Raw genomic sequence first — 23,742 nt, forward strand, 5'->3', positions numbered from 1 at the left:
TCTGTTGACAATTATCCTAGATCTTAAGTAGAGTTTTTAAAACCTATTATTTCTCTAAGAGAAAAAAAAAAATAAGGATTTCCAGGGGATGTAAGCTATTTCTGTAAAACCTGTAAAATCCTCCAAATCCACTAGGTGGGGATCTCGGCTTCAATCATTTTAGAAGAACAAATGGGGCTTCAAGATCAACACAACGGATCCTGAACAAAGGGAATTTTAACAAGCTTTATTGCCAATTGTTATTAACTTAAGATTTTGAAAACTAAATAACCTATTAGTATGTAAGCTTTCAAGGTTTGATCTCTTGAGTTTAGCATGTCACTATTGTTTGGTGTGAGTACCTTGTGCACAGGAATTAAATGTCCTTATAAATATGAGATTTAAAAGCAATAGTAGAATAAGCTTCTCTCATTCAAAGCCAGACTTATTGGAAAGATAGAGGTATATTCAAACAATTTTATTTTTGACATCCCAGTAAAACAGTCAAAGCATACCTTCATGGTATAGAATATTACATTTTACCTTTCCTAGGGGGAAAAAGGTAGTACTTTCTCTTCTTCTATCTATATCTAATATATTTTTACATATTTTATATATTTATGTAGTCTCTAATATAGTTTTATATAACAGGATCTTTATATCTGCATCCTGCAATATTTGTATAGCCTAAAAGACTATAGAACAATGTAAATACTGCTTACACGCCCTGCCTATCTTCTGTTTTCTTTCCTATTCAGAATTGCCAGCAAATGATGTAACATTCTTATTTTGAAACTCTCTAACCTTATTCCCTCTCTTCTTTCTGTTTTCTCCTTGGATTCAAAATTTTCTTGCTTTTAACTCCAACTCCTCTCCCCTCTATTTTTGTTCAGCCTCTCTGCCTGAGCTTAGCTCCTATGCCATCTGTCTGCCTCCCCTGATCCCACTTCATTTGGTTAAGCGCCTTTAAGGTGAGAAGAGCATCTATGCCAACTTCTTGCACAATAACTTTATTCTAATTGACAGTTCCCTTAGCTTTGTAGACCAGGTTAGGTTTTTTTTTTAATCTCTTGGTAGCTATCTTTCTTTTTTCCTTTTTCTATTATTATTAAAAACAAAAAACAAAAACCACCTTCACCTTAAAGCAGAGCGCTTGGCTTTTTCTCCCACTGCCAACAATGTCCCTGATACCCAAGAGCCTAAGGAGTACTCTGGTCATGGGCTAATTCTCAGAAGGCGGTGATGATGACAGCTCTCCTGGGCTCCTTCCTCTTTTCCATTTCCTAAATCCAGTCTTTCACCTCCTTAGGATGTTGTTTGCTTTGAAGTAGTTCTCAAGTTTGCCCTTGCTCCTGAATCCCCATGGTAACCATTGTAGTCTTTGTCTTGTAATCAACTGGATTAATGCAACAGCAGCTCAGCCCACGCTCAGACTTCAGTGTCTTTTGCTCCTGTTTCAGCCCCTGGTTCTCTGCCTTTACCGGGCACAGATCGGCTGAGGTGCTTGTTAAATGCAAAGTCCCAGGCTCCATCCTAGACATTTTGATGCAGGAGCTTTAGAATAGGGCCCTGGAATCTTCGTTTTAACAAATTTTTCCGGGTAAACTGGAGTATGTAATATGCAGCCCGCACGTTAAGAAACAACGCTCAATTACCCTTAATCATACTAGAATATAATTCAGTGCCTGTCTCACTAGAGGAACCACACGCAATTCTCTAAGTTATCAAATCTTTTCATGCCAAGTTCAGACGAATTTTCAAAAAACAATTACTTTTATCATATTTCTGCACCTCTTTAGGGACAAAAATATAGTTGCCTGGGATTTCATATCTGCTTTTCTCACTGTCCTCTTCTGTCTTTGTAGGTCTTGACTAAGAAGACATATATAGGAGATAATAATATGGTTCAAGTTCAAGGAGTGAAGCAAAGACAAATATGAAAGAAAGAATGAGTAATGAAGTTGATAACCTAGAAAGCAAGGACCAGGTGTTAGTGTCTCAGATCTAAAGATGAACTTGTTTCAAATGATGGTATGGAGATCCAGCCCCTCAGTGGCTACAAGCTTCCCATAACTAATAAGCCTCTCTCTTGTGTCCTTTCTCTCAGTGAATTTGCACACCTTCTCTTTGCTTGGACTGTTTTTCTCTCTCACCAAACCCCTCCAGTCAGCAAACTCCTGTTTATGCTTGTGACCTCAGCTCAAGTGTCTCTTCTTCCAGGAAGCCTTTCCTGACCTACATTATCTCTTTGTCCTTCACTTGCCAATTCCTTTAGTATGCATTCTCATCTACTCTTGTTTTCCTCAGTCTGGCTTATAACTATAAAATCATTTGTTCATTCAGTTTATCCCCATTTGGCTACTAGACCTTACTGAGGCTCCCTGAGCACAGGTCTCCACTGAATCCCCAGCACTTGTTCCTGGGGCTGTGTAGAGACTCCATAAGTCATTGTTGAAGGAAAGAATAAGAACTAGCCCATCATTTCCCTTTTCCTCACCACTGAGCCTGCTCACACAGTGAAGACGCTATTGAGATGGGCACAGCGATGATGTTTCAGGCACGTCACATCCAGTAGCTCAACTTCATGATGCTGAGATGGAAACCACAGCCAAGCCAGGGCCCACCTGACTGGCAAGCCCAGATACAGCTGGCTAGTCAGAGACTTTGCTTCCTACTATGCTTTTCCCCCATCCTTCTCCCTGAACTGCATTCTCAGAGCCCAGGCCCTGGACTGATTGGTTTTGCTGCTTACCAATAAAACTTTTCCACTAAACACTTGAGTTTGGGGTTCTTTGTATTTTTTTTTTTTTTTTAACTTTAAGCATACCCTCCTTTAGCCCTAACCTGGTTCTCTTATTTCCTAACGTGTTATTTGTGACATCCATTCTACCTCCAAAAATACTTTTAGAAGTTGCTAATGACTTGCTTTTATCTTCAAATGAAAACTTCCATATATTCCCAATTTATAATCATAATCATGAAGAGTCCATTAATAAAAGCAAAAGGGATACCCTTGACAGTTTTTTTAAAATTTACTTTACATTTTTTGTTATACTTTATGTTATACACACTAAAGAGAAAAGGAAATTTCAGATTAGCTTTTTTGACACACTTATTTCTAGAAAATATGCCTGAGGTTCATATTGAATAAGCAAGGAAAGCTTTTCCCAAACTATTTTAAGCCATATAATTTTCAAGACAAATTATTTTTTGGACACTGAAATTCAGATGAGGGTGTTGGAGGCTTTGATAAGCAATAGTGGTGCTCATTGATGTACTCAATTGATGTACTCAATTGATGTACTCAAATATTTTTGAACATCTACTAGGGATGGTTCTAGGTGCTGAGGTTTCAACAGCAAACAAAACAAAACAAAAAGTCCCTGCTTTCCGGTAGTGAGAAAAGATTCAACACCAATAAATATATAATCTGTGAAACAGAAGGGTCAGGAGAAGAGATTACTTCTTTTGAGGTTACTCAATCCACATGCCATAATAATCTTTATTTTTCTTCTTAAAAGTCTCCATGTACATTTGTGCAGCTGGGTAATGACTTGGTCTGGGTTTTGCCTTTAGAAAAAAGAAGTGGGGAACTTGGCTTTCTCCTTCCAAAATCTAGACTGGGGCTTACTCTATTTCTCCCTTGGTGAGGTACTTCCTGAGTTAACAACAGCTACACTTTTGTGAACTAATGTGAACTAATTTCCTCTACTCAGAGCAGAAGAATCAATGTGGGCTGACGTAACACAAGGATTTCAATAGACAACAAAACATGCTGGCAGAGAGAGCTCAGACACTGTACTAAACGGTGTTATCAGGAGAGAAGTTGAGGAGTCTCCTCCTTTGTCATTCTCTGAGAACAAAGACATTCTCAAAATGTCTGGTACAGATAAGAAGAATCCTGTCTTGTAGACAAGTGGTCTGAGATTTCATGCTGGGATTATAGGAGTGTAACCCTTAATATTCTTAGATCTATGATCATATTTAATTTTTTTTCACTGTTTACATATCCTACTTTATTTATTCCTTCCATAGCCTCGATCCCACCATCTGTGCTCCTAACTACTTTATCACATTACTGCTTAAAGAATTAGGGAAGGACTAGGACTTGGTCTCTGGCTTCATGCTTGAGGCAGTGCTACTAAAGACCACTCGTTACCGGGTCTTCACTGAAGGTCTGCCTCGTGGTGAAAAGCTAATACAAATCCGTCTTGTGCCAAACTTCTTTCTTCAGAAAATGATTTAAGTATGGTTCAAGTGTAGTTAATAAAATTGCAGCTGAGATGAGACTGTGAGTCATCTGTCATACCCTGGTCTCTCTTTTGCTAATCAGTTGTGAGAAACATTTCAAAATCAGAGAGCAGCGGCTTAGAAATATGAGATACTCAGACTTCTTGCGGCAATTAGAGACTAAAGAGCAGAAGGCAAATCAGTCTTCCTGCCTTGACAGTCTTAAAATACACACTAAAAGTAGACTTTGGAGTTACACTATTTGTGACAGATTTTGACCATAACACATTTTCTAAGAGGAAATAAGAATTACTCACTTCAGGACATGCATTCCACCCTCGCATGAGCAGAGATGATATGGGCTTGGGGATAGAATAACCAATGGGAGGTCTGATGTGGTGGTAAGCCATGTCTGCTGCAGCAGCCGCTAGGAACCAAATGAACATGTCAGTTCTGAGACTCACATATTTGCCTCAAGAAACATGAACAGACAAACAAAGAGTCATCAAAAATCAATCTGTGCAACATTAGCAGAGACTCAAAGATAGCTCTATGCTATTTTTTTTTTTTTAATGCTTGAACAAAATGTTGGATAATTCGATACTATCAGGTTATCTCTATAATTGTCCATTCATTCAGTTGTTCATTCAACAAATTGTGAGCAGAGGGAACACAAAGAGGATCAAAGAAGCATGCAAAAGAACATACAAAGAGCAAGCAGTTTGGGGTGTGTGTCTGAAGTATAGGGTATACACATAATGTTATAGGAAGTAAGGACTGAAAGGCAAACTGGACCAGACGATACAATGTCATAAATCCAGGCTAAAGAGCTTATCCTGTACTTAGCAAGACGTGCCGCTGAACTTTGCAGTTCAGAAAACGCCCCTATCACTTGGGCAAAATAGATTATTTTTTAAGCTTAAATACCATTAGTGGTTATAAGAATGTTGGGATTTTAAGATTTAATATTTATAAAGTAGTTACTATTTGCTAAACTTTGTTAGATACTTCAAATCCATCATTTTAGCTAATACCACTCATTGACTGAACTCCCTAGTGTTACCTGTCTGCTTGGATTTCTGAATATTGCTCATCTCAAACTCCCCATTACGGTGTGGTGATTCTTGGGGCTTCGCGGTGGAATCTTGACTGTTGCATATTTTCCTGCTCTGCAACCTGTGATTTCTGTAACTCTCTTGGAAACCAAGTTCATAGGTACTTTTATTAAACATATTTTGTATCAGGCAGCATGGTAGATACATACATAAGCTTTTTCAAACCTCCTAACAATCATTCAAAGTAGGTATTTCTGTGTGTGTGCATGTATGTAACTAGTTTTTAATTTGTGAAAAAATTAAATATAATTAGTAATTGGTGTAACCTCTTGTTCCAGATTCCACGCTCTCTTCAACCACTTCACACTGAAAATACTTTGTAAACAACACCTGAAGCTCTTTTTATTCGTCAGAAAAATTACTCTGCACCAGTGGGAGGCCAAAGTCCCAGGATGTTGACTTCCTCTCTTCCAGGTTGTGATGTCATCAACATCTGTCTGTACCTTAGTAAAATTTGTGGTATGACCTATAACTACTGCCTCTCTTACACTAAAGTTTGCTCCAATTCACTTCTGTTTATAGATTTACTAATTTAGTGAAATTATATGTAAGTTAATCAACATTTTGCTTTATGGATCAGTCGGAATTACTATCTAATTTTGACAAATGTAACATTTATACCTGTTTTCTTTGGAATTTTAGAAACATAATTAGAATAAAATCTTCTTCAGAAAGGACAGTTGTTAAAATATTTTGAGTATTCTTAAATACTCTTTCTATCATTGAGCTCATGCCCAATCCAGTATATGATTATGTAATATTTTTTCCCCTAAATATCAACATTTTTCCAAGTTATTTAACTTTAGGTTAATGTATTTTTAATGACTCTGTATTCTGTATGATTTACTTAATCATTCCTCAATTTTAGGATGTTCAAATTTGGGCATAAACACTTCAAAGTAATCGTCTCCAGTATGACTTTCCCAGTTTCACAGACTATTTATGATATTTTGAGGGGTGAGATTAACCTGCCAAAGGGCATAGCTGAAGACTTTTGACACATACTGATAAATTGTTTTTCTAAAGAGTTGTATTAATTTACACTCTCAGTGGCCAATGTGTGAGAGACTTTTCATTACATCTGCACCAGTATTAGGCTTTCTCATTTTATAAAAGATTTTGTTAATATGAGAGGCGAATATATCAGCTCATTTCTTCTTGTTTAAATTTTGTTCTTTGATGAATAGTGAGGCTTAATATTTTCCTAAGTATTTATTGGTTATTCGTATTTAAAATTTTAAGTTCATTTTCTTTGCCTGTCTGGTATTTTACTATTTCCTTCTTTACAACAGCAGTTCTGATTGTACAATTGCTCCAAGTTGAGGGCAGAGTCAGGAATTCCATTTCTACTCTTGTTTTCAACGCCGTTTGTAGAATATTTGTATTGTCACATTTGCCAGCCTTTTCTAGCCACTATTAGCTATAGTTATATTTGCTGACACTAAGAAAACAAAGAAACAAAAGACTGGTCAAAACATATTTAGCAAATGTAATGTCACTTATAAAATGTGTCTTCTGTGTCACAAAAAACTAGGTGTGTTAGGTTTCTCCCATTGGCTACTCTTGACTATTTTTAATTCTTTTTGGAATGAGGTAAATAAATAAGCAAACAAATTAACTAATGCTTAATAATCACTGATCTTTAAACTCTACTTTTTCACCTTATGACCATTTGGATATTGTTGAACTGGTGCAGCTATAAGCACATAAGCCAGTGTAGTGAACACATTTAAACTAATTATACATATCCTAATGGGTGGGGAGGGACTATTCATAAAGTGAGTTAAACTCAGATGCAGGTGCCAAATGTCTCCTCTGAAACCCTTTTAGACTCTGATATCAAGTCTATAAAGTTACTTGTTTGCTTCTTGGCACTGCATCTGGAAAATCAGTTTAAGATGAACGATACTTAATTCTTCATTATTCAAAGCAGATTCTGCAAGGTCTTGGCATCTCCGTCTCCTTTTTGCTTTGTGCACTCTTGGCAGTGATGCCACTCATTAGCACCTCCACCAGAAAGTGGGCAATGTAACATGAGGGGTCATGGAATTGAGATTTGTCACCTCTGAGATTACTTTGTCAGTCTTGCCTAAGTGGCCATGTTACACCAACAGCTGGGAAATTTTCTGGTATTCCAGATTCAGGAAAGAGACTGTCAGCCCCTTCATCAAATTTTTTACCTTGATTGCTACATAAAATATGTTAAATGATTTATGTACATGTTGGTTTCTACTTTTACAAGTGAAACTTTGCTATTAAAAGAGAATAAGGCTAAATTTAAAAATATCAATAACTATTTATTGAGCACCTACCATTTTTTCAGCACTGTGATAATTATCAATGATTTAGCGAAACTTGTAATCTAGTGCTAGAGTTAGGACTATCTAATAGATCTTTTTACAATGATAGAAAGGTTCTGCAGTGTTCAACATGGTAGCATTTGCCTATTAAGCACTTAAAATGCGGCTATTAAGCACTAAAAAGGTGTGACTGAATAACTGAACTTTTACTTCAGTTTCAGTTCACATAAATTTAAATTTAAGTAGCCACGTGTGTCTTGTAGCTTCCATAGTGGACTGCACAATTTTAGAGCATAGCTTTTTCTCACTCTCATCCTGAATGAGGCTTAAATTAAACAAGATTTTGTGAGTCAGCCTCAAAAGTTTATATAACCATAGTCTTGATTTGTGGATTTAAGTTCTTTATTGCTTATTAATACTTTATCAAGAAAAAAAGGGATATGACTAGAGATCATCAACAGGCATTCTGTACGGCATGTGATAACCTTCATTCACTTATTCACGTGAACAAATGTACTGAACATTCCATGTAGGCAATAATAAGCTAAGAAAAAAAGTGTTAGGCTTTTCCATAAACTTTGGTAAATGAATGAATAATTTTTAAAAAGATGAATTACTGGACTTTTCACTGCTTTTTATGATTCAATAACAAATTCGGAAAGGTGATCCTTTTTTCCTGAAATGTTCTTGTACGTACCCTCTTTTCTTACAGTATATTTAGTGTCCCTTAGGTCTTAGCTTAATGAACTGTCTCTGGGTGCCCTTCCTATGTACTCCCATAGCACCTGGTACTACAATAGCATATATTACATTATACTTAATTGCCTATTTATTTGCTTGCCTCTGTAAATAGATCACAAGCTCCTTGAGCTCAGGAATTGTATCTTTTCACCATTGTATCTCCCGTGCTTAGCACGATGACAGCTAATCAGTAGGCACCCAACTGATATGCACCAAACGAATCAATAAATGAGGCAGTTCAAAATACGATTTCACTGGAGATAATACAGGTCATGGTATAGATGACTCAGTAAACATTTGTTGTACAAATAAATAAGGATTATGGATTAATGCCAATTGCTATCTTGCTCATTATTATGTCTTTAGGACAGAGCACAATGCCTAGTCACTAAGAAACACCATAGAATGAATATGCTTAGTTTAATATAAATTATGACACAATTAGGTAAATGATTGAGATCTGGTGGCATATTTAGTTCATACTTCTATCTTTTTATTAGAACATTTGGGGAGGGGGCTTCTATAAACTGAAACAGTATCACCATTAAGAATTGGCCTTGGGGCACCTGGGCAGCTCAGTCAGCTGGCATCTGCCTTGGGCTAGGGTCATGATCCTGGGGTCCTTGGGCTTGAGTCCCACATCGGGGTCCCTGCTTGGCAGGGAGTCTGCTGCTCCCTCTACCACTTCCCGCCTGCTTGTGCTCTCGCTTTCTCCCATGCGCTCTCTTATGTTTCTCTCTCTCAAATAAATAAATAAAATAAAATTTAAAAAGAAAAGAAAGAAATGCCTTTAACAAGGAAATGTGATGTGGGGGCCTAATTTCTAGTCCAGTTTTGCTTTTAACTCTGTGAGAGATCCTAATTAAGCTAATTTGCCTCTGTGAGTATTAATTTTTGTACATGTAAGATAAAGCGTTGAGGACATTGTGTAATAGTGATAAACATGGGCTTTGGGGACAAGGAGCCATGCACTTAAGTCTTGACTGTCCCTCTTACTGGTGTGTGATGTTGAGCATATATCTTATCCTAATAGAAACTAAACCACAGGTTATTGTTAGAATTAAGGGAGATAGTGTACAGAGAGCATCTGGCACATTGTTGGTTCTCAATAAGCGTTAGCTGTTGTTGCTGTAATTATCATCATCTACAGAGCTAAGGGTTTCACCGATCCCTTTTACTCTGAATCTAGAGAACTAGATATCAAAAACACTGTATATTTTCTGTTCTGTTTAGATCAGAAATCATAGTTCCTTTGGAGGTTTTCTGGGAGTCTGAATACCCAGTAAAAGGTTGCATTGAGTTACTGCAAATTACAAGGCTACAAACCATCTCATCTGTCACCAGCCCCAGCTCATAATGCAATACGGCCACGGTGGAGAGGATGACTATGCAGCTCTTCATGGCGAATTTAATTAGCTATATTGCTTATGGATAAATTGGTACTAGATTCTGAATTCCTAAATTAAACTATCACTCTTACGTTTTATAAAAATAAATCCAGGCATCCATATAAAAAAAGAGCAATAAAGTGCAATATTTTACTTGTAAGCTTTGACGAAGATAAAACTACTAGAATTTTTTTTTTCAGTTTTGATTGTGTGTATGTGTGTTTTGAAAAACACAATTGATTCTACCTTGTTGTTTTTATGGGCTGGGCTTTGGTAAAACAAAGCAAATGCGGACCACTCTCCCAGCAAGCGCTAAGACACATTCTTTGTTAAACTGACACTTCTCAATGATATATCACCAGAGCATATAGCATCTGAGAGAGACCATGAGATTGCAATCTTGAGATTGCACTAAGAATGGCTTAATTTTTTAAACCACATCCCATTCTCATTACAGACTGTCAGAAGAATAGATTAATTTCCACCGATGTCTATTCTCATTGCAATCTTTGTCAGTGTAATGAAGTATTGGAATGTTAATATCAGCTATGTTCAGAGAAATATCACCATCCATTGGACCGATTTGATCTTTCCAGTGATCTCTGTAGTGATTGGCTGGCTCTACTCTTTTCAGTGATAAACTGATAAAGATTAGCACAACAAACACAGGATTTCAGAACTTTAGCTCAATCCTATTTTCCTATCACATGTCAAAGCATAGTCCACATCATCAACGTGCTTATGCCTTTTAAGGTTATTATATTTAGGATGCTTTAGGATCCTAATCATATATGGGGAAGAACATCTAATATTTAAACAGGGGTAGCAAACACAAATTGCTACAAATATGGGATCCTGTGATATAACTGTGTCTCTAAATGTACTTAAATTCTTATTTTTTACAATCATATGTGAGACAAAAAAAAAAAACTTGCAAGCCATATTTGGCCCCTATATTACAGTTTGCAACCATGAGTTAAAACCTCAATATGAAGTCTCACCGAAATCTGGCTAGAATGAATTGGCAGATGTTCTTAATTTGCTGTCACATCAGAGACTTTGATATAGCTTGGCATTAAGGAATCCCAGGACACAGAGTTGAGTCTCCTTGTGAACCAGCTGGCATCACACAGGAAAACAAAAGGAAAACAAGAGGCTTTTTCTTTGGCCTCAAACTATAATCCGAAAGTGATCCACAAAATTTGGTACCTGGCTATAAGGGAATGGGATTGGTTAAGATACATATCGATGGATTAATTTATCCTAGATTTCTTCTTCAGTTTGTCATGATATATCAGAGGAGACAGACCCAGGAGAGACGTAAAATCTGGGAAGCAGGTGTTGGTTTCTTTCTCTGAAATGAATCCAGTGCAGCTCTTGTTTGCCAGGTCATACCAGCTCCTTTTTCATCTTGCCTGGTTCTTCTCTCTCTGCTTGGCTTCACACCTTGGCTCCTTCTCTCTCTAATCTTGTCACTTCTCTCACAAATCTGCTTTCTTCCTGGATCCATCATCTTCCTGCTGGCTCAGCCAGAAGCCTGAAGTTAACCCTGACTCCTCCCTCTCCCTTGTGCTCCCACCTTGACCCCCCACATGCAAGTCCCATTCAAATTTCCCACAACCAGCCTCTCCTTTCTCTTCTAAAGCCACTCCCCTAGTTAAGGTTTTATACATTCTTATCTAGAATACCTGGGCTCCTTGCACTTGGTTTCAAGCCTCTTCAATCCAGAATTAGCTTTGTAGCAAGAGAGAGCATTCAAAAATAATACTAGTGTTGTACTATTGCCCTGCTCAAACTCCTGCAGCGACTTTCACTGCGAACACACAGGCCCTTCACCGCCTGGCTCTAGGTTTACATTTATAGCATGTGTCTTGTGATGGTTTTCCTTGTATTCATCCCTACTGAATTATTTGTGGATCTCTCATGCCTCTGCACCTTGCCCATACTGCTTTCTGTTGCAACTCCTTCTCTACCTCCCCACTGTTTATCTATTTAATTAGTTTTCATCTTTTTGCAGTTCAGTTATCACCTCTTCTTAGATTCCTTCTCTGATATCCTCTCCCCCTTTTTCATAGTCTGGACAAGAGACTCCTCCAGGGAGCATTTTCAGCACTCTGCTTCTCTCTAGTTGGGACTTAACCTCTGCTCTTTACTATGACGGCCTGAGCAATGCCCTATTCCTCTCTGTTTTCCTCTTAACTCTAGCACAGTTCCCAGGCAGAGGAGCCCTCAACAATAGCCTAAAAATAATAATAGTAGCTAATATTTATTGAGTGCTTCCAGTTCCCAGTCACCATTCCAGTCTTTTGAGGTAGGCCCATTATTATCCTGCTTTTAAAAACAAAGTGAAGTACAGCTAGGTTAAGTAGCTTGTATACAGTTACAAGGCTCATGTTCTTACACATTATGCCGATTCTCTTTAGCCCATATGGTGTTAGCCTGAAAAATGCTTTCTTAAAAACTGAATTAATTGCCAACATTCAGTTTTCTTCCTTTCTTTTTCTTCCTTTCTCTTTCTTTCTTTCGTTGAGAGAGAGAGTGTGAGCATGGAGGCACAAGGGAGAGAAAGAATCTTGAGCAGTCTCTATACCCAACACAGAGCCCAACATGGGGCTCCATCTCCCCAAGATCAGGACCTGAGCTGAAATCAAGAGTTGGATGCTTAACTGAATGAGCCACCCAGGCACCCCAAACCTTTAGATTTCTACACAAACACACACAGAAATTAGTTTATATGGTAATAGTGAGCAGTGATCCCTACACTTCTGCATGGCACTGTTTGGCTGGAGCTGGGAAGCAGCTGTCCCCTGGAGTCAGAGCATGTGACTTCCTGTCCATCACACTGTCCTGGGTCGAGCATTTGCCCATTTCCCCTGGCCCTTTGGGCATCTGGTCTCAGGTGATCCATAGAATGCCAAAAGTGTTCCACTTTTGTATTTCTCTCAGGAGATAGGGTACTACTACTAAATCCAGAAGGATGAGCCATGTTGCTACTACCATAACTGATAATGTTGTCATACATTGTAGTCATGGATTTGTTCCTCTTTGTAAGTGGCTAATATGTAGCTTATATTGAATCTGATGCTTCACACAATTTATTGCTGAACATATGCTAAATTGCCTAACCACTGCAATGATATAAGGAGTCTCATTTCTTGATGCATAGTCACTGTCCAACTTTAAAAAATTCAACATTTATCATAAACAAACTTTCCAATAAAGTACTATAAGTTCTAATATCTGGGATATTGGAATCAAGTTATTCTTAGGCAAGGCTTTTAACTGTTTTACTATATAATATTCTCTCTTTAAATGGTAAATATTTCTGGGTGGTCCCTGACAGAAAGGATCTTTATCTCTCTGAAATATTCATGTGTAATTAGCAGAGGATAATGGAGTAGAGAAAATTCCAAAACTGTATGAGTAAAATATGATAAATAATATAATAAATGATGACTTGGGGCATGGAGGAGACTGGATTAACTCAGTATTAGAGAATTAAGGAAGATGTTTGGGGAAGAAGTGATATTTAAGCTAAGATCTAAAAATTAATTAGGGTTCATATGACAGTAAGTGAGCAAAAATGTCTCAAAGGAAGTGGGGCAGAAGAAGGGAAAGAAGTCAAATGGCATTAGTTACAGTGATAAAGACAGCAGCTTTGACTAGCATGGTGGTGGGTGAAATTTTTAGGAGTTAGATTTGAGGTATATATCTTATCACTTCTGTTTTTTGTTCATTGTTGTTCACTAGTCTTTGTGCAAGAAGGTAAGAAAAAAGATATAAAAAGATATACAGATTGAAAAGGAAGAAGGTCTTTATTTACAGACCACAAAATCATCAATGTGGAAAATCCCAAACAATGTAGAAAAAAGGTACTTGAATGGATAAGTAAATTCAGCAAATATGTAGAGTACTAGGTTGATATTTAAAAATTAATTATATCTCTCTTCTAACAAAGAACCATTGGACATGGAAATTTTAAAGAATAACATGTACAAGAGTATCAAATACAAAATGCATAGAGATAAGTCTAAAAAAATGTGCAAGGTTTGTATGCTAAAAACTACAAACACACTGATGACAGAAATTAAAGAAGACCTAACTGAAGGGAGAGCTACACCATGTGGACTGATTGGAAGATTCAGTATGCTTAAGTTGTCAATTCTTCCTAAATTGATCTATATAAACTCAATGTAATCTACCCAAAATTTCAGTGGGCTTTTTTTTTTTTTTGGTAGAAATAAACAAGCTGATTCTAAAATATACATAGAAAAGCAAAAAAGCCTAGAAGAGCCAAAGCAATTTCTATAAAGAAGAACATAGTTGGAAGGTTCATCTAACCTGATTTCAAGACTTAAATGTAACCTTACAATATAATATGGTATTAGAGTAAGGGTAGACATATATTAATAGAACAGAGTTCTAAGGTAAGGCATAGTTCTTAGAATACTCTTAGAATAGAGTTCTAAGGGTAGACATATATCAATAGAACAGAGTTCAAAAATAAATACATATATGGGCAATTGATTTTTGACAATACTACCAAAATAATTTAACGGAGAAAGGAAGTTTTTTCAACAAACTATGCTGGAAAATTAAACATCCATATTAAAAAACAAATACATTTTTATGATGAATTTTTAAAAGATTTTTTATTCATTTGAGGGGAGAGGGTAGCGCAAGCATTGGGAGCCACAGAGAGAGAGGGAGAAGCAGGCTCCCCACTGACGCTGGGACTCTAGGATTATGACCTGAGCCAAAGGCAGATGCTTAACTGACTGAGCCACCCAGGTGCCCAAAAAACAAATAAATTAGCAAAAGAATAACAAAAGTTCATACCTGTGCCATTAAAAAAAAAGACAAATATATTTTAAAAATATCAAACCTAAACCTCTCAGAGTTCTTTAAGAAAACATAGGAGGAAATCTTTGTGGCCTTATTGATGCAACCATATTTTAGAAAGGATACAAAAATGTGATGTACAACTTTGATAAGGCAGACTTCACTGAAACTAAAAACTTCTTTCAAGACATTGCCAGGACTATGAAAAGGCAAGCCACAGACTAGAGAAAAATACTTTCAAAATGCATAGCAGATGAAAGACTTCTACCTAGAATCTAAGAACTCTTACAAGTGAATAATAAGGCGATGTGAACAAACACTTCACCAGAGAAAGAGGCGTGGACACACATAAACACGTGAAAAGATTATCAACGTCATTACTTGTTAGAGAATTAGAAAATAATACTATAACAGCATACCATTAGATACCTACTTAAACGGCTAATATTTTATTTTAAACAGGTGACAAAAAAGTCTTGGCAAGGATGTGTAGCAACTGGAATTCTAATCCACTGCTGGTGGGAATCCATAATGGTACAAACACTTTAGAAAAACTCTTTTCATAAGATCTAGTAATTATCTCTTACATATTTATTCAAAAGTAATAAAACCATCCACACAAAGACCTAAATGGCTTTACCTATCTTATTCATAGTAGTCCCAAAGTAAGAATAATTCAAATAATCATCAACTTGTGAATGCATAATTAAATTGAGACATATCTACACAATGGAATATTACTCAGGGACAAAAAAAAAACGAATTACTAAAAATCAACAACATGATTTCATTTATAGGACATACTGGAAAAGGCAAACCTGTAAAGCCATAAATCAGATGAGTGATTACTGGGGGCAAATTTCCAGTCTCATGGTGAGTACAAGAAAGTAAATAGAATGACAAAACATAAAATCACCTCAAATAAAATGAAGAGCAGATGCAAATAAAATTTACCTTAAACCTCAAGTATGTGTATATTTTTCATGTGATTAGACTGCATACCTCTACAGTCTACATGTACACAGAGTCTAATGTATATTATCGCCCAAAATTAGGCTCACTCACAAAGCCCCATTTTTGGAAGGTATCCATTTATGTAATACAAAATTACCAGGAAGAGCAATTCCCTTCTATAATGTGAGACAAGCAGAAAACAGTCCTGAGAGTTTATTTTTATGTGTTGCTACTTTCAGCTCACCCTTATATACACACTAAAAAGAAGCATCTAGAATCTAATCTCAAAAAATAGATATTACAGTGTCTACATTATTGGCACACGCTTTAAAACAAATTGAGGGGCGCCTGGGTGACTCAGTCAGTTAAGTGTCTGCCTTTGGCTCAGGTCAGGGTCAGTCTCAGGGTCCTGGGATTGAACCCTGCCTCAGGCTCCTGGCTCAGTGGGGAGTCTGCTTATCCCTCACCCCATTGCTTGTGCTCTTTCTCGCTCTCTATCTCTCTCAAATAAATACAATTTTTAAAAACAAAACAAAACAACCAAATTGAAATTGTTTACTTAATTCTCACCTTGCCAACCCACCAAGAGTATTACTTTTTGGAAATAAGTGTTTCTTGAAGTCATGAAAATGCACAGAACTCTGGAAAACAGAGAGACTTGGCAGGATGTCTTACCTGGCTTGAGATGAGCGAATGGAATTTCACCGGTGAGGAGTTCCCATAGACACAGAGCATAGCTGAAGACGTCAGCTTTGATGGTGTATCGTGTGCACTGCGTGAACACCTCAGGAGCCATCCAGCGGAGGTTCTGTGTGTCCAGAAACATCCACAAGTCATTTACCAAATGTTTAGTTATCCCGTTGCAGAACACTGTTTTTCTTAGTAAGGATTTAAGTGTTCTCACATTGTTCTCAAAAGATATAAACATAAAATAACATTGATTGCCCTATACTGTGCAATAAACTGGTGTGTTTATACATAAACAGTAGGTTTTCTATTGTTGCTCATTTTTACAAAGAGCATTTTTTAAATCATTGGAAGATCATGAGATTCATAATTCTTCCAAAAATATTGCAACAATATTAATCATCAAGTAACCCTGCGTCTTATAAAATGATGATCACAGCAGCAGCATTTTCTGTTTACTTCTGAGCATCTTACCCCTAGAAGCCATATAGGCTTCTGAAAAGCCAATCACGATTCATCCAAGAGCTCTATGCCTCCCTGGGGGTGAATCACACATGTGGGAGGTACCTTCCCTCCTTTAGATCTTCAGGTTGTAATTTAGGAAGTCACTAAATTAGACCCTTAAACAGTGCCTTCATGACTGAGGAGAGAAAGGACCTTAGGGGAGGACCCAGAATATTCCTACAAAGCAGGTATCTTACTGGCAGGATCACATCTGTCACATCGCCTTTGTTGGCCCAGTTGTGTTATTTCCGAATGCGGTTTGCGCAATAAGTATTCCAGGACCAAAGTCTATAAACTGTTATAATTTTCTCTGTACAAAGTTTCATATTCATGTTTTGATGGCATTATTTACATTCTTTTTCACTTGCAGTTATATACTTTTTGATTTTAAATATAAGTTTCCATTCTGGGATGCAAATGCATAATTTTGGTTTATTTGTGGTTTAGGGGAAAGAGCACTAGGTTTTGAGTCAGGAGATGAAAATTCCACTTCTAGCTCTACCACTGCCTGTTTGGGCAGCTCTGGACAAATCTCATATGCTTCCCGGACCTCAGATTCCTCAAAGGCAAAACAGAGGAGGCAAGCCCTTCCAGGTCTAAAATCCCATGGAGCCATAACCTTATCAATGAACTTCACCAAACACCTTCTTTGTATGTTCACTGAAGGAAACCAGTATTCTTTTATTGCTCTTCCTGAAATTCTATGCAGAGCTGGCTGCTGATAATTCTTTTGAAGTGTCTACCTTATTTTGAAATCATGCATAATTACAGCATTCCAAGAATATCTCTATTCCGATTATGGTACTTATATGCAATTCTTTCACATGAGCTTTCACATTTCAAATAGCCTCCACTTATGTAGCAGATTATGCATTGTGACACAACATTGCATAAGTGGAAGTAGGCATACAATGTGCCCATTTTTCCACAGGGGAGTAATAGAGTAATTAGCCAACTTACACAAGGCCACATAACTAGTAGGAAACAAAATAGTCTTCAAAATAAATCTAGAGTAGTGCTGTGCTTAAAGACTACACTGCTAGGATAAAAAAATTACTTGTTGTTGGTTACATTCAATTCAATTTTTTCCACAAAAATTTATTTAGCCAGTCTGGATGTATTTGAGAGTCACCTGGGGAAACTTTTAAAAGATACAGGCACCTAAGATCAACCCCAGGCCAATGAAATCAGAATTTCTGGGGGTTAGATTTAAGTGGCATACTTTTTAAACAAGTTCCTGAAGTGATTCCAGTGTGCAGCTGGGGTTAAGAACCACTGATTTAGCTATCTCTATGTCCCAGGTCTGTGTATCCTGTCAAAAAGAGGACTCATTCTTTTCTACCTCCCTTACCTCATATCTTACCATTCTCCTCTTGCTTACTCCACTCCAGTCAGTCTCTTCTTGAACACACAGAGAATTTTTCTGCCTCAGGGCCTTTGCACTTACTCTGGATTGCTCTTCCCCCCACATGGATGACTGCTGGCCAGGTCTCTCATCAAATGTTATCTTTCCTTCTTGCCCTATCTAAATGGCACCCTACTACTCTCCATTCATATGCTGTGCTTTGTTTTTTCTTCATAACACTTGTCTCTTCACAATATTGTCTCTTAACAATATATATTCTGTTAATTTGTTCAGTGTCTATCTCTTTTTAGTAGAATATTAGCTCCATAGGAATAAGAAAATTAATTTGTTCACTGTAATATCCCTAGTTCCTAGAAGAATGTCTGGCATCTAGTGAAGAGCCCATAGATATTTGTTGGATGAATGAGTGAAGTCTAATTGGGGAAACCAGCATGCATAATCCTGCTTACAATACAACACGGTCCGTGATGTGGTTCCTGCCTTCTGCTCTAACTCATCTTTCACTCTCTCTTCCTCACACAGTGCATGCCAACAATGCCAACCTATTTGAAGTTCCCCTAGGAAGTCTGATATTTCTCATTCTCCCCTGTGACTTTGCTCATACTGTTGTTCATTCTACCTGCCACTCCTTTCTGTTTTCCCTACACCTAATTTATTCTCATTCATCCCACCTGAGCTCCCATAATGCTTTGTCACACTTTATTTACCACTGAATTTCCACACTGCTTTCAATATATCTGCTTATTACCATGTTTTCCCCATTAGAAAATGAGCTCCTTGAGATCAAGGACTAAATTTTCTTCACATTTTGCATTTCTCATCTTTTGCAGGCCCTCAATAAATGTTTGTAGACTGAATAAATAAGAGTTTAGCAGTGCAAAATGCACAAAAGCACAGACAGAAAAGTACATGGGGAGGAGGTAGCAGGGAGGAGATGTTATGGAAGGGAAGTCACTTAAAATGGATAAAATTTCCTGGGTCTTTCGAGATGAGTAGACTCCTTTTAGGTGGAGTGGAGTAGAAGGCTATCCAGGTAGAGAAAACCACACTAGGAGAGTCACAGGGCTACGAAGGTGAGTGGCGTGTTTGGGGAATGACCAGGAGGGTTGTGTGCTGGGCTGTAGGGGATCTGAGAGAACTTACTGTGGGAGAAGGGGTCACAGAGTGGCTCTGAGCCAGACTGGGGAGGACAGGAGGCTGCTAGATAATGAATTTGGATTTGGCCTGTGGGTAGTGGAGATATATATAGATATATATGCGTATATATCTGTAAATAAATATATATGCATATATATCTTTATTTATTTATTTATTTATTTATTTATTTATTTATTTATTTATGTGTGTGAGAGAGGGAGAGAAAGAGCACGCATGCACAGGGAGTGGGGGTGCCCAGAGGAAGAAGGAGAGAAGATATCTAAGCAGACTCCCCATTGAGTATGGAGCACGACATGGGGTTCGATCCTGGGACCCTGAGATCACGGTCTCAGCCAAAATCAAGACTGGGATGCTTAACTGACTGAGCCACCCAGGTGCCCTGGGTAGTGGGTATCTTTGATGATTTATAAGGGGAAGTGAACTGACAGAACCCAATACTTGGCTGATGTTGCAAAGAATGAACTGGATGAGAATCCTGGAGTTAGAATCCTACTTCTAGTTCAGAAGAGAGATGATGAAGGCCTTCACTGAGGTGGAAAATGAGAGGTTGGGTTGAACTTAAAACAAGCATGCAAACAGACAGAAAAAGTGAGTAAAGCCAGTAGAAGCAGGGAAGGAAGGAATGAAAATTACCTCAAACTTGGGTAATTAAATAACAGAGGTAGTCTAGAAAGAGAAGTTACTTTTGGGGGGTGGGGGGAGCAAAGGAGAGAGCAGGTAATGAATTTAATAGCAGGCATTTTGAGTACAATTATGCCTGCTTCAGATGTTACAACTTATATTTTACTCAAATATTAATGTTTGGTTATGTGACATATTGCCTTATAATGTTAAAGTTGAAAAAAGTTGTTAATAGATGCTGGTTAACTACAAGTTCTATAGTTAGTTACTGATTAAACATTCACTCCACTGCTTAATAAAGAAGATCTAAAACTGAGAACCAATTAACTATGCCTGCCATGTACTTTTTTAAGTTATATTTTAAACAAGTTGTGTAATACTTTGCCCATAGCCTTTCCTAAGTATATATCTAATCTATTTTTCTGGTAGAGCCTTGAAAGAGTTCTTTTGAGGGCTTACTGAAAATAAAAACATAAAACATTATCCTGCCCCTGGGACGATGACAATGCTTCCAGTTAAAGCTGCTCTCATCTCACTTCGTCTCATGCTGAGTTTACACATTTTAATTGTTTCATAATTATAGGGAACACAAGCAGCAGCAAACCCCAGGTTGTTTTGTCATGTTGTCTTCGTCTAGAGACTGTAGAAATCTTGATTCTGAGGGAGAGAGAAAACAAATTCATGTCAAAGGAAATATCTTTAAAAACAAGGTCAAAATCACAGATAAAATTTTGAAACCCCGTGAACCTCTATCTTATTTAAATGCTCACTTCCTTTTTTTAGTTGGGGATATCGAAGGAGAAAAACTGAAAATAAATGATATACTTTTGAGAATCAGGGTCACTGAAATTTGAATGACTTAGAGAAGCATAGCTGTCAGCGTGAAATTCATTTTCAGAGTCATCAGACAATATTGGGCACCAACTAGGAAGGAAGAAAGAGACTGATGTCATTTGGGGTATTATTCATGGAAATCTCACCTCCGAAATCTGCCACCACAGCATGCCCGTCCTCACAGAGAAGAATATTGTGACTATAAGAAACAAAACAAAACCAAACAAAAAACTATTTTCAGTGGACTTTATTATTTCTGAATCTGGCGACTTAAGGAAGAGAATGATATGTTGTTTACCCAGATGATAACAAAGCTCCAACAGATGACCAGAGATCTTAAGTTAGTGCGTCTGATTTTCTTAATTTTGCTAATTCAAAATGAATATATACAAAATCATTTTCTATCTAACTTGGAAAGCACACGCAGTATCCAACTTTGGGTATATCATCTAAACTTGTCAAAAAGTCCCATTAGCTGAAGATCAGTTTTTCAAATCTTTGAGGTTCAGTTGCTAATACAATTGTAACAGACAGGGTCAAAGGCATCTGTGAGCGTATGAGAGTCAGAGCTAGAGAACCAGCTTGCTGGAACCCTAGGCATAAGGATAGTTCAAGTCAGAGCCCAACATGAACACATGTGGAAAATGTCTTGGCCAATATCTTTTGGCTACAATTCCAGGAAGAAGGAGTGTTTTTAAACCTGATACTAGCTATCCCACTTTTTAAGGCTTTAGGGAAGAAAATGTATAAAGGTCATCAAAGTCTTTCCAAACCATAATTCAAGCTAGATTAAGAATGTCCTTCCTTTTCAAAAAGTAAATCAAGACTGGGAAAGTCCCAAAAAAGGTCGTTCCTCACACATAGTTGGTGGAATGAGTTGTGGGATATCTTACAGACGAGCATGTCTTTGAGTGCTTCTTACTGAATGCCTTTCTTCATGCTCATTTCACATTTGGCTTGCAAATAAGTCATTTCAGAATTAGGAGATCCTTCACTGGATTTTTTTTTTTTTTTTTTTTTTTTTTAGTGTCCATAGGCTATCCCATGTTTTATTGCCTCTATCCTTAGTTGTTTTGCTTCATGATCAATATAAAGAAAACATTATTATTTTCTAGTCCTGAATAAGTCCCAAATAAGACATTGACTCCTTTACACAAATGCTTTTTAGTGTTGACTGGAGCTTTATGAGAAAGTTACTTTTGAATTTCCCTAGTATTATTAGTGAATTTTAGTTCTGATAGAGACTTAATCCTCTTTCAACTACCAAAAATCCAGAATGTGTTTAAAGTCACTTTGTTTGGAAAGACCCAGTGTAGAAGTAATCAAGGATGTCAAAACAAAACTCTGAAATGTTCTTTTTAACCACAAATTTATCAGTTACTACATGTGATGACTGTCATGATAAAGAACTTGATAGCATCAGGAGCTCTCTGGAAGTTCAAGTACAACAAGAAAAATGCATCTAATGTTGTACCACTAGATTCGTTGAAGGATTTATGGGAGTTTCAATCCCACATCCCTTGGCCTATCAAAGGATAATAGGTGTTTCATTTTAAAGATATCATTAAAACACATACTGAGGGGCGCCTGGGTGGCTCAGTGGGTTAAAGCCTCTGCCTTCGGCTCGAGTCATGATCCCAGGGTCCTGGGATCGAGCCCCACATCGGGCTCTCTGCTCAGCAGGGAGCCTGCTTCCCTTCCTCTCTCTCTGGCTGCCTCTCTGCCTACCTGTGATCTCTGTCTGTCAAATAAATAAATAAAATCTTAAAAAAAAAAACAAAACACATACTGAATATGGAGTCCCCAACCATCATACATTTATGTGTATAGCTTCCTGTCTGTTATTTTGTTTTAATTCCAATTAGTTACCCAGAACAGTGGTTATTAAAAAAAAATATTTTTAGGACTATCATCTCAAGATGTTAAAACAGATTTGTAAATGGAGCTGCTGCTCTAGTTCAATATAGGGAAAGCCTCCCAGAACATCTGGTTAAACCTTCACTTTTTCCATCATAGTAGTCATCCAGGCAATAGCTTAAAATCACGGATCTGAGAACCCCCAGAGAAGTTACATCTATATGGAATACTTATTTATTTGTTTGCTTAAATTTCGCCCAAAGTAAATATTTTATGTTAATAAGAGCTAGCTGGAATTGGGGTGGAGGGCTTAGCAAAACTTTACCCTTTTATCAAAGAAATTTAAGTGAATTAGGTCACCGGCACATCCAGGGCATCATGGTATGAAAAGCAGGATACCTCAGGATGCATGGATTATGCTCAGTGCTATACCTCTGGTGTTTTTAGCATACACATTACCTCGGAGCATTCAATAAACATCTGTTGAACAAATAAATCAAAAGAAATAGAAAATATTCATGAGTACTTTTCAAATACCACTCATCAATCTACTGATAAATATTTAGAATTCACAGAATCCTACGATGGGAAGAGATATTAGAACTTAGTATAACCCTCTTAGTTCCTAGAAGAGTCCAAAACTCAGAGAACTTGAGTGTATCAATGGAGATTACACAGGTAACTAGTAACAGTGAAGACAAAGATTCTAGTTCATGAAGGTCACTCTCTCAGATCTTAGAACAGAGACTGGGAAACAGTAGGTGAGAAATGCATTTTATGAATCATTCTTGTTTTAGGCTATGGACCTTTCCTCCAAGATGATATTTAATTTCCTCATATTATCAAGATACTCTGAGAGATGCAAAGTGAGGCAAGTTATGAATTTCATCTTTAAGGAACTTAAAATCAGCTGATAAAAATAAAGATGAATGTGGCTTATGTAAGAATTCAAAGAAAATAGTGTAGGTTAAAAAAAGAAATTATTTTTGAAGTGGGACTTGAGGGAAAGTCTGTAAGTCTATAAATATAGATTGGATGAATGTTGGTCATGTATCAAGAAATTTTCTATATTCCAGGATACACAGTGGTAAATGAGACAGGCAAAGAGTTTGTGAGCAGACCTAGTGAGGAGGAAATGGGGCAGAAGAGGGAGAAAAGAAGTCTAA

The 23,742-nt window shown here is 37.3% G+C and overlaps 1 protein-coding gene across 2 annotated transcripts in view; it reads right to left on the reverse strand.

Annotated features, from left to right (window-relative positions):
- Nucleotides 1-23,742, reverse strand: part of LOC308341472 (serine/threonine-protein kinase TNNI3K) — a 312,271-nt gene that overhangs the window by 74,138 nt on the left and 214,391 nt on the right. For both annotated transcript variants that reach the window (XM_080801434.1, XM_080801433.1), the window contains exons 18-21: nucleotides 20,866-20,918; nucleotides 20,490-20,542; nucleotides 16,225-16,357; nucleotides 4,527-4,636 (exon numbers count right to left, since the gene is read on the reverse strand). In XM_080801434.1, coding sequence (XP_080657560.1) covers nucleotides 4,527-4,636; nucleotides 16,225-16,357; nucleotides 20,490-20,542; nucleotides 20,866-20,918 — 349 coding nt within the window. The remainder of the gene's footprint in view (nucleotides 1-4,526; nucleotides 4,637-16,224; nucleotides 16,358-20,489; nucleotides 20,543-20,865; nucleotides 20,919-23,742) is intronic.

Source organism: Martes martes (genome assembly GCF_963455335.1).
Source record: "Martes martes genome assembly, chromosome: 4".
Lineage (NCBI taxonomy): Eukaryota > Metazoa > Chordata > Mammalia > Carnivora > Mustelidae > Martes > Martes martes.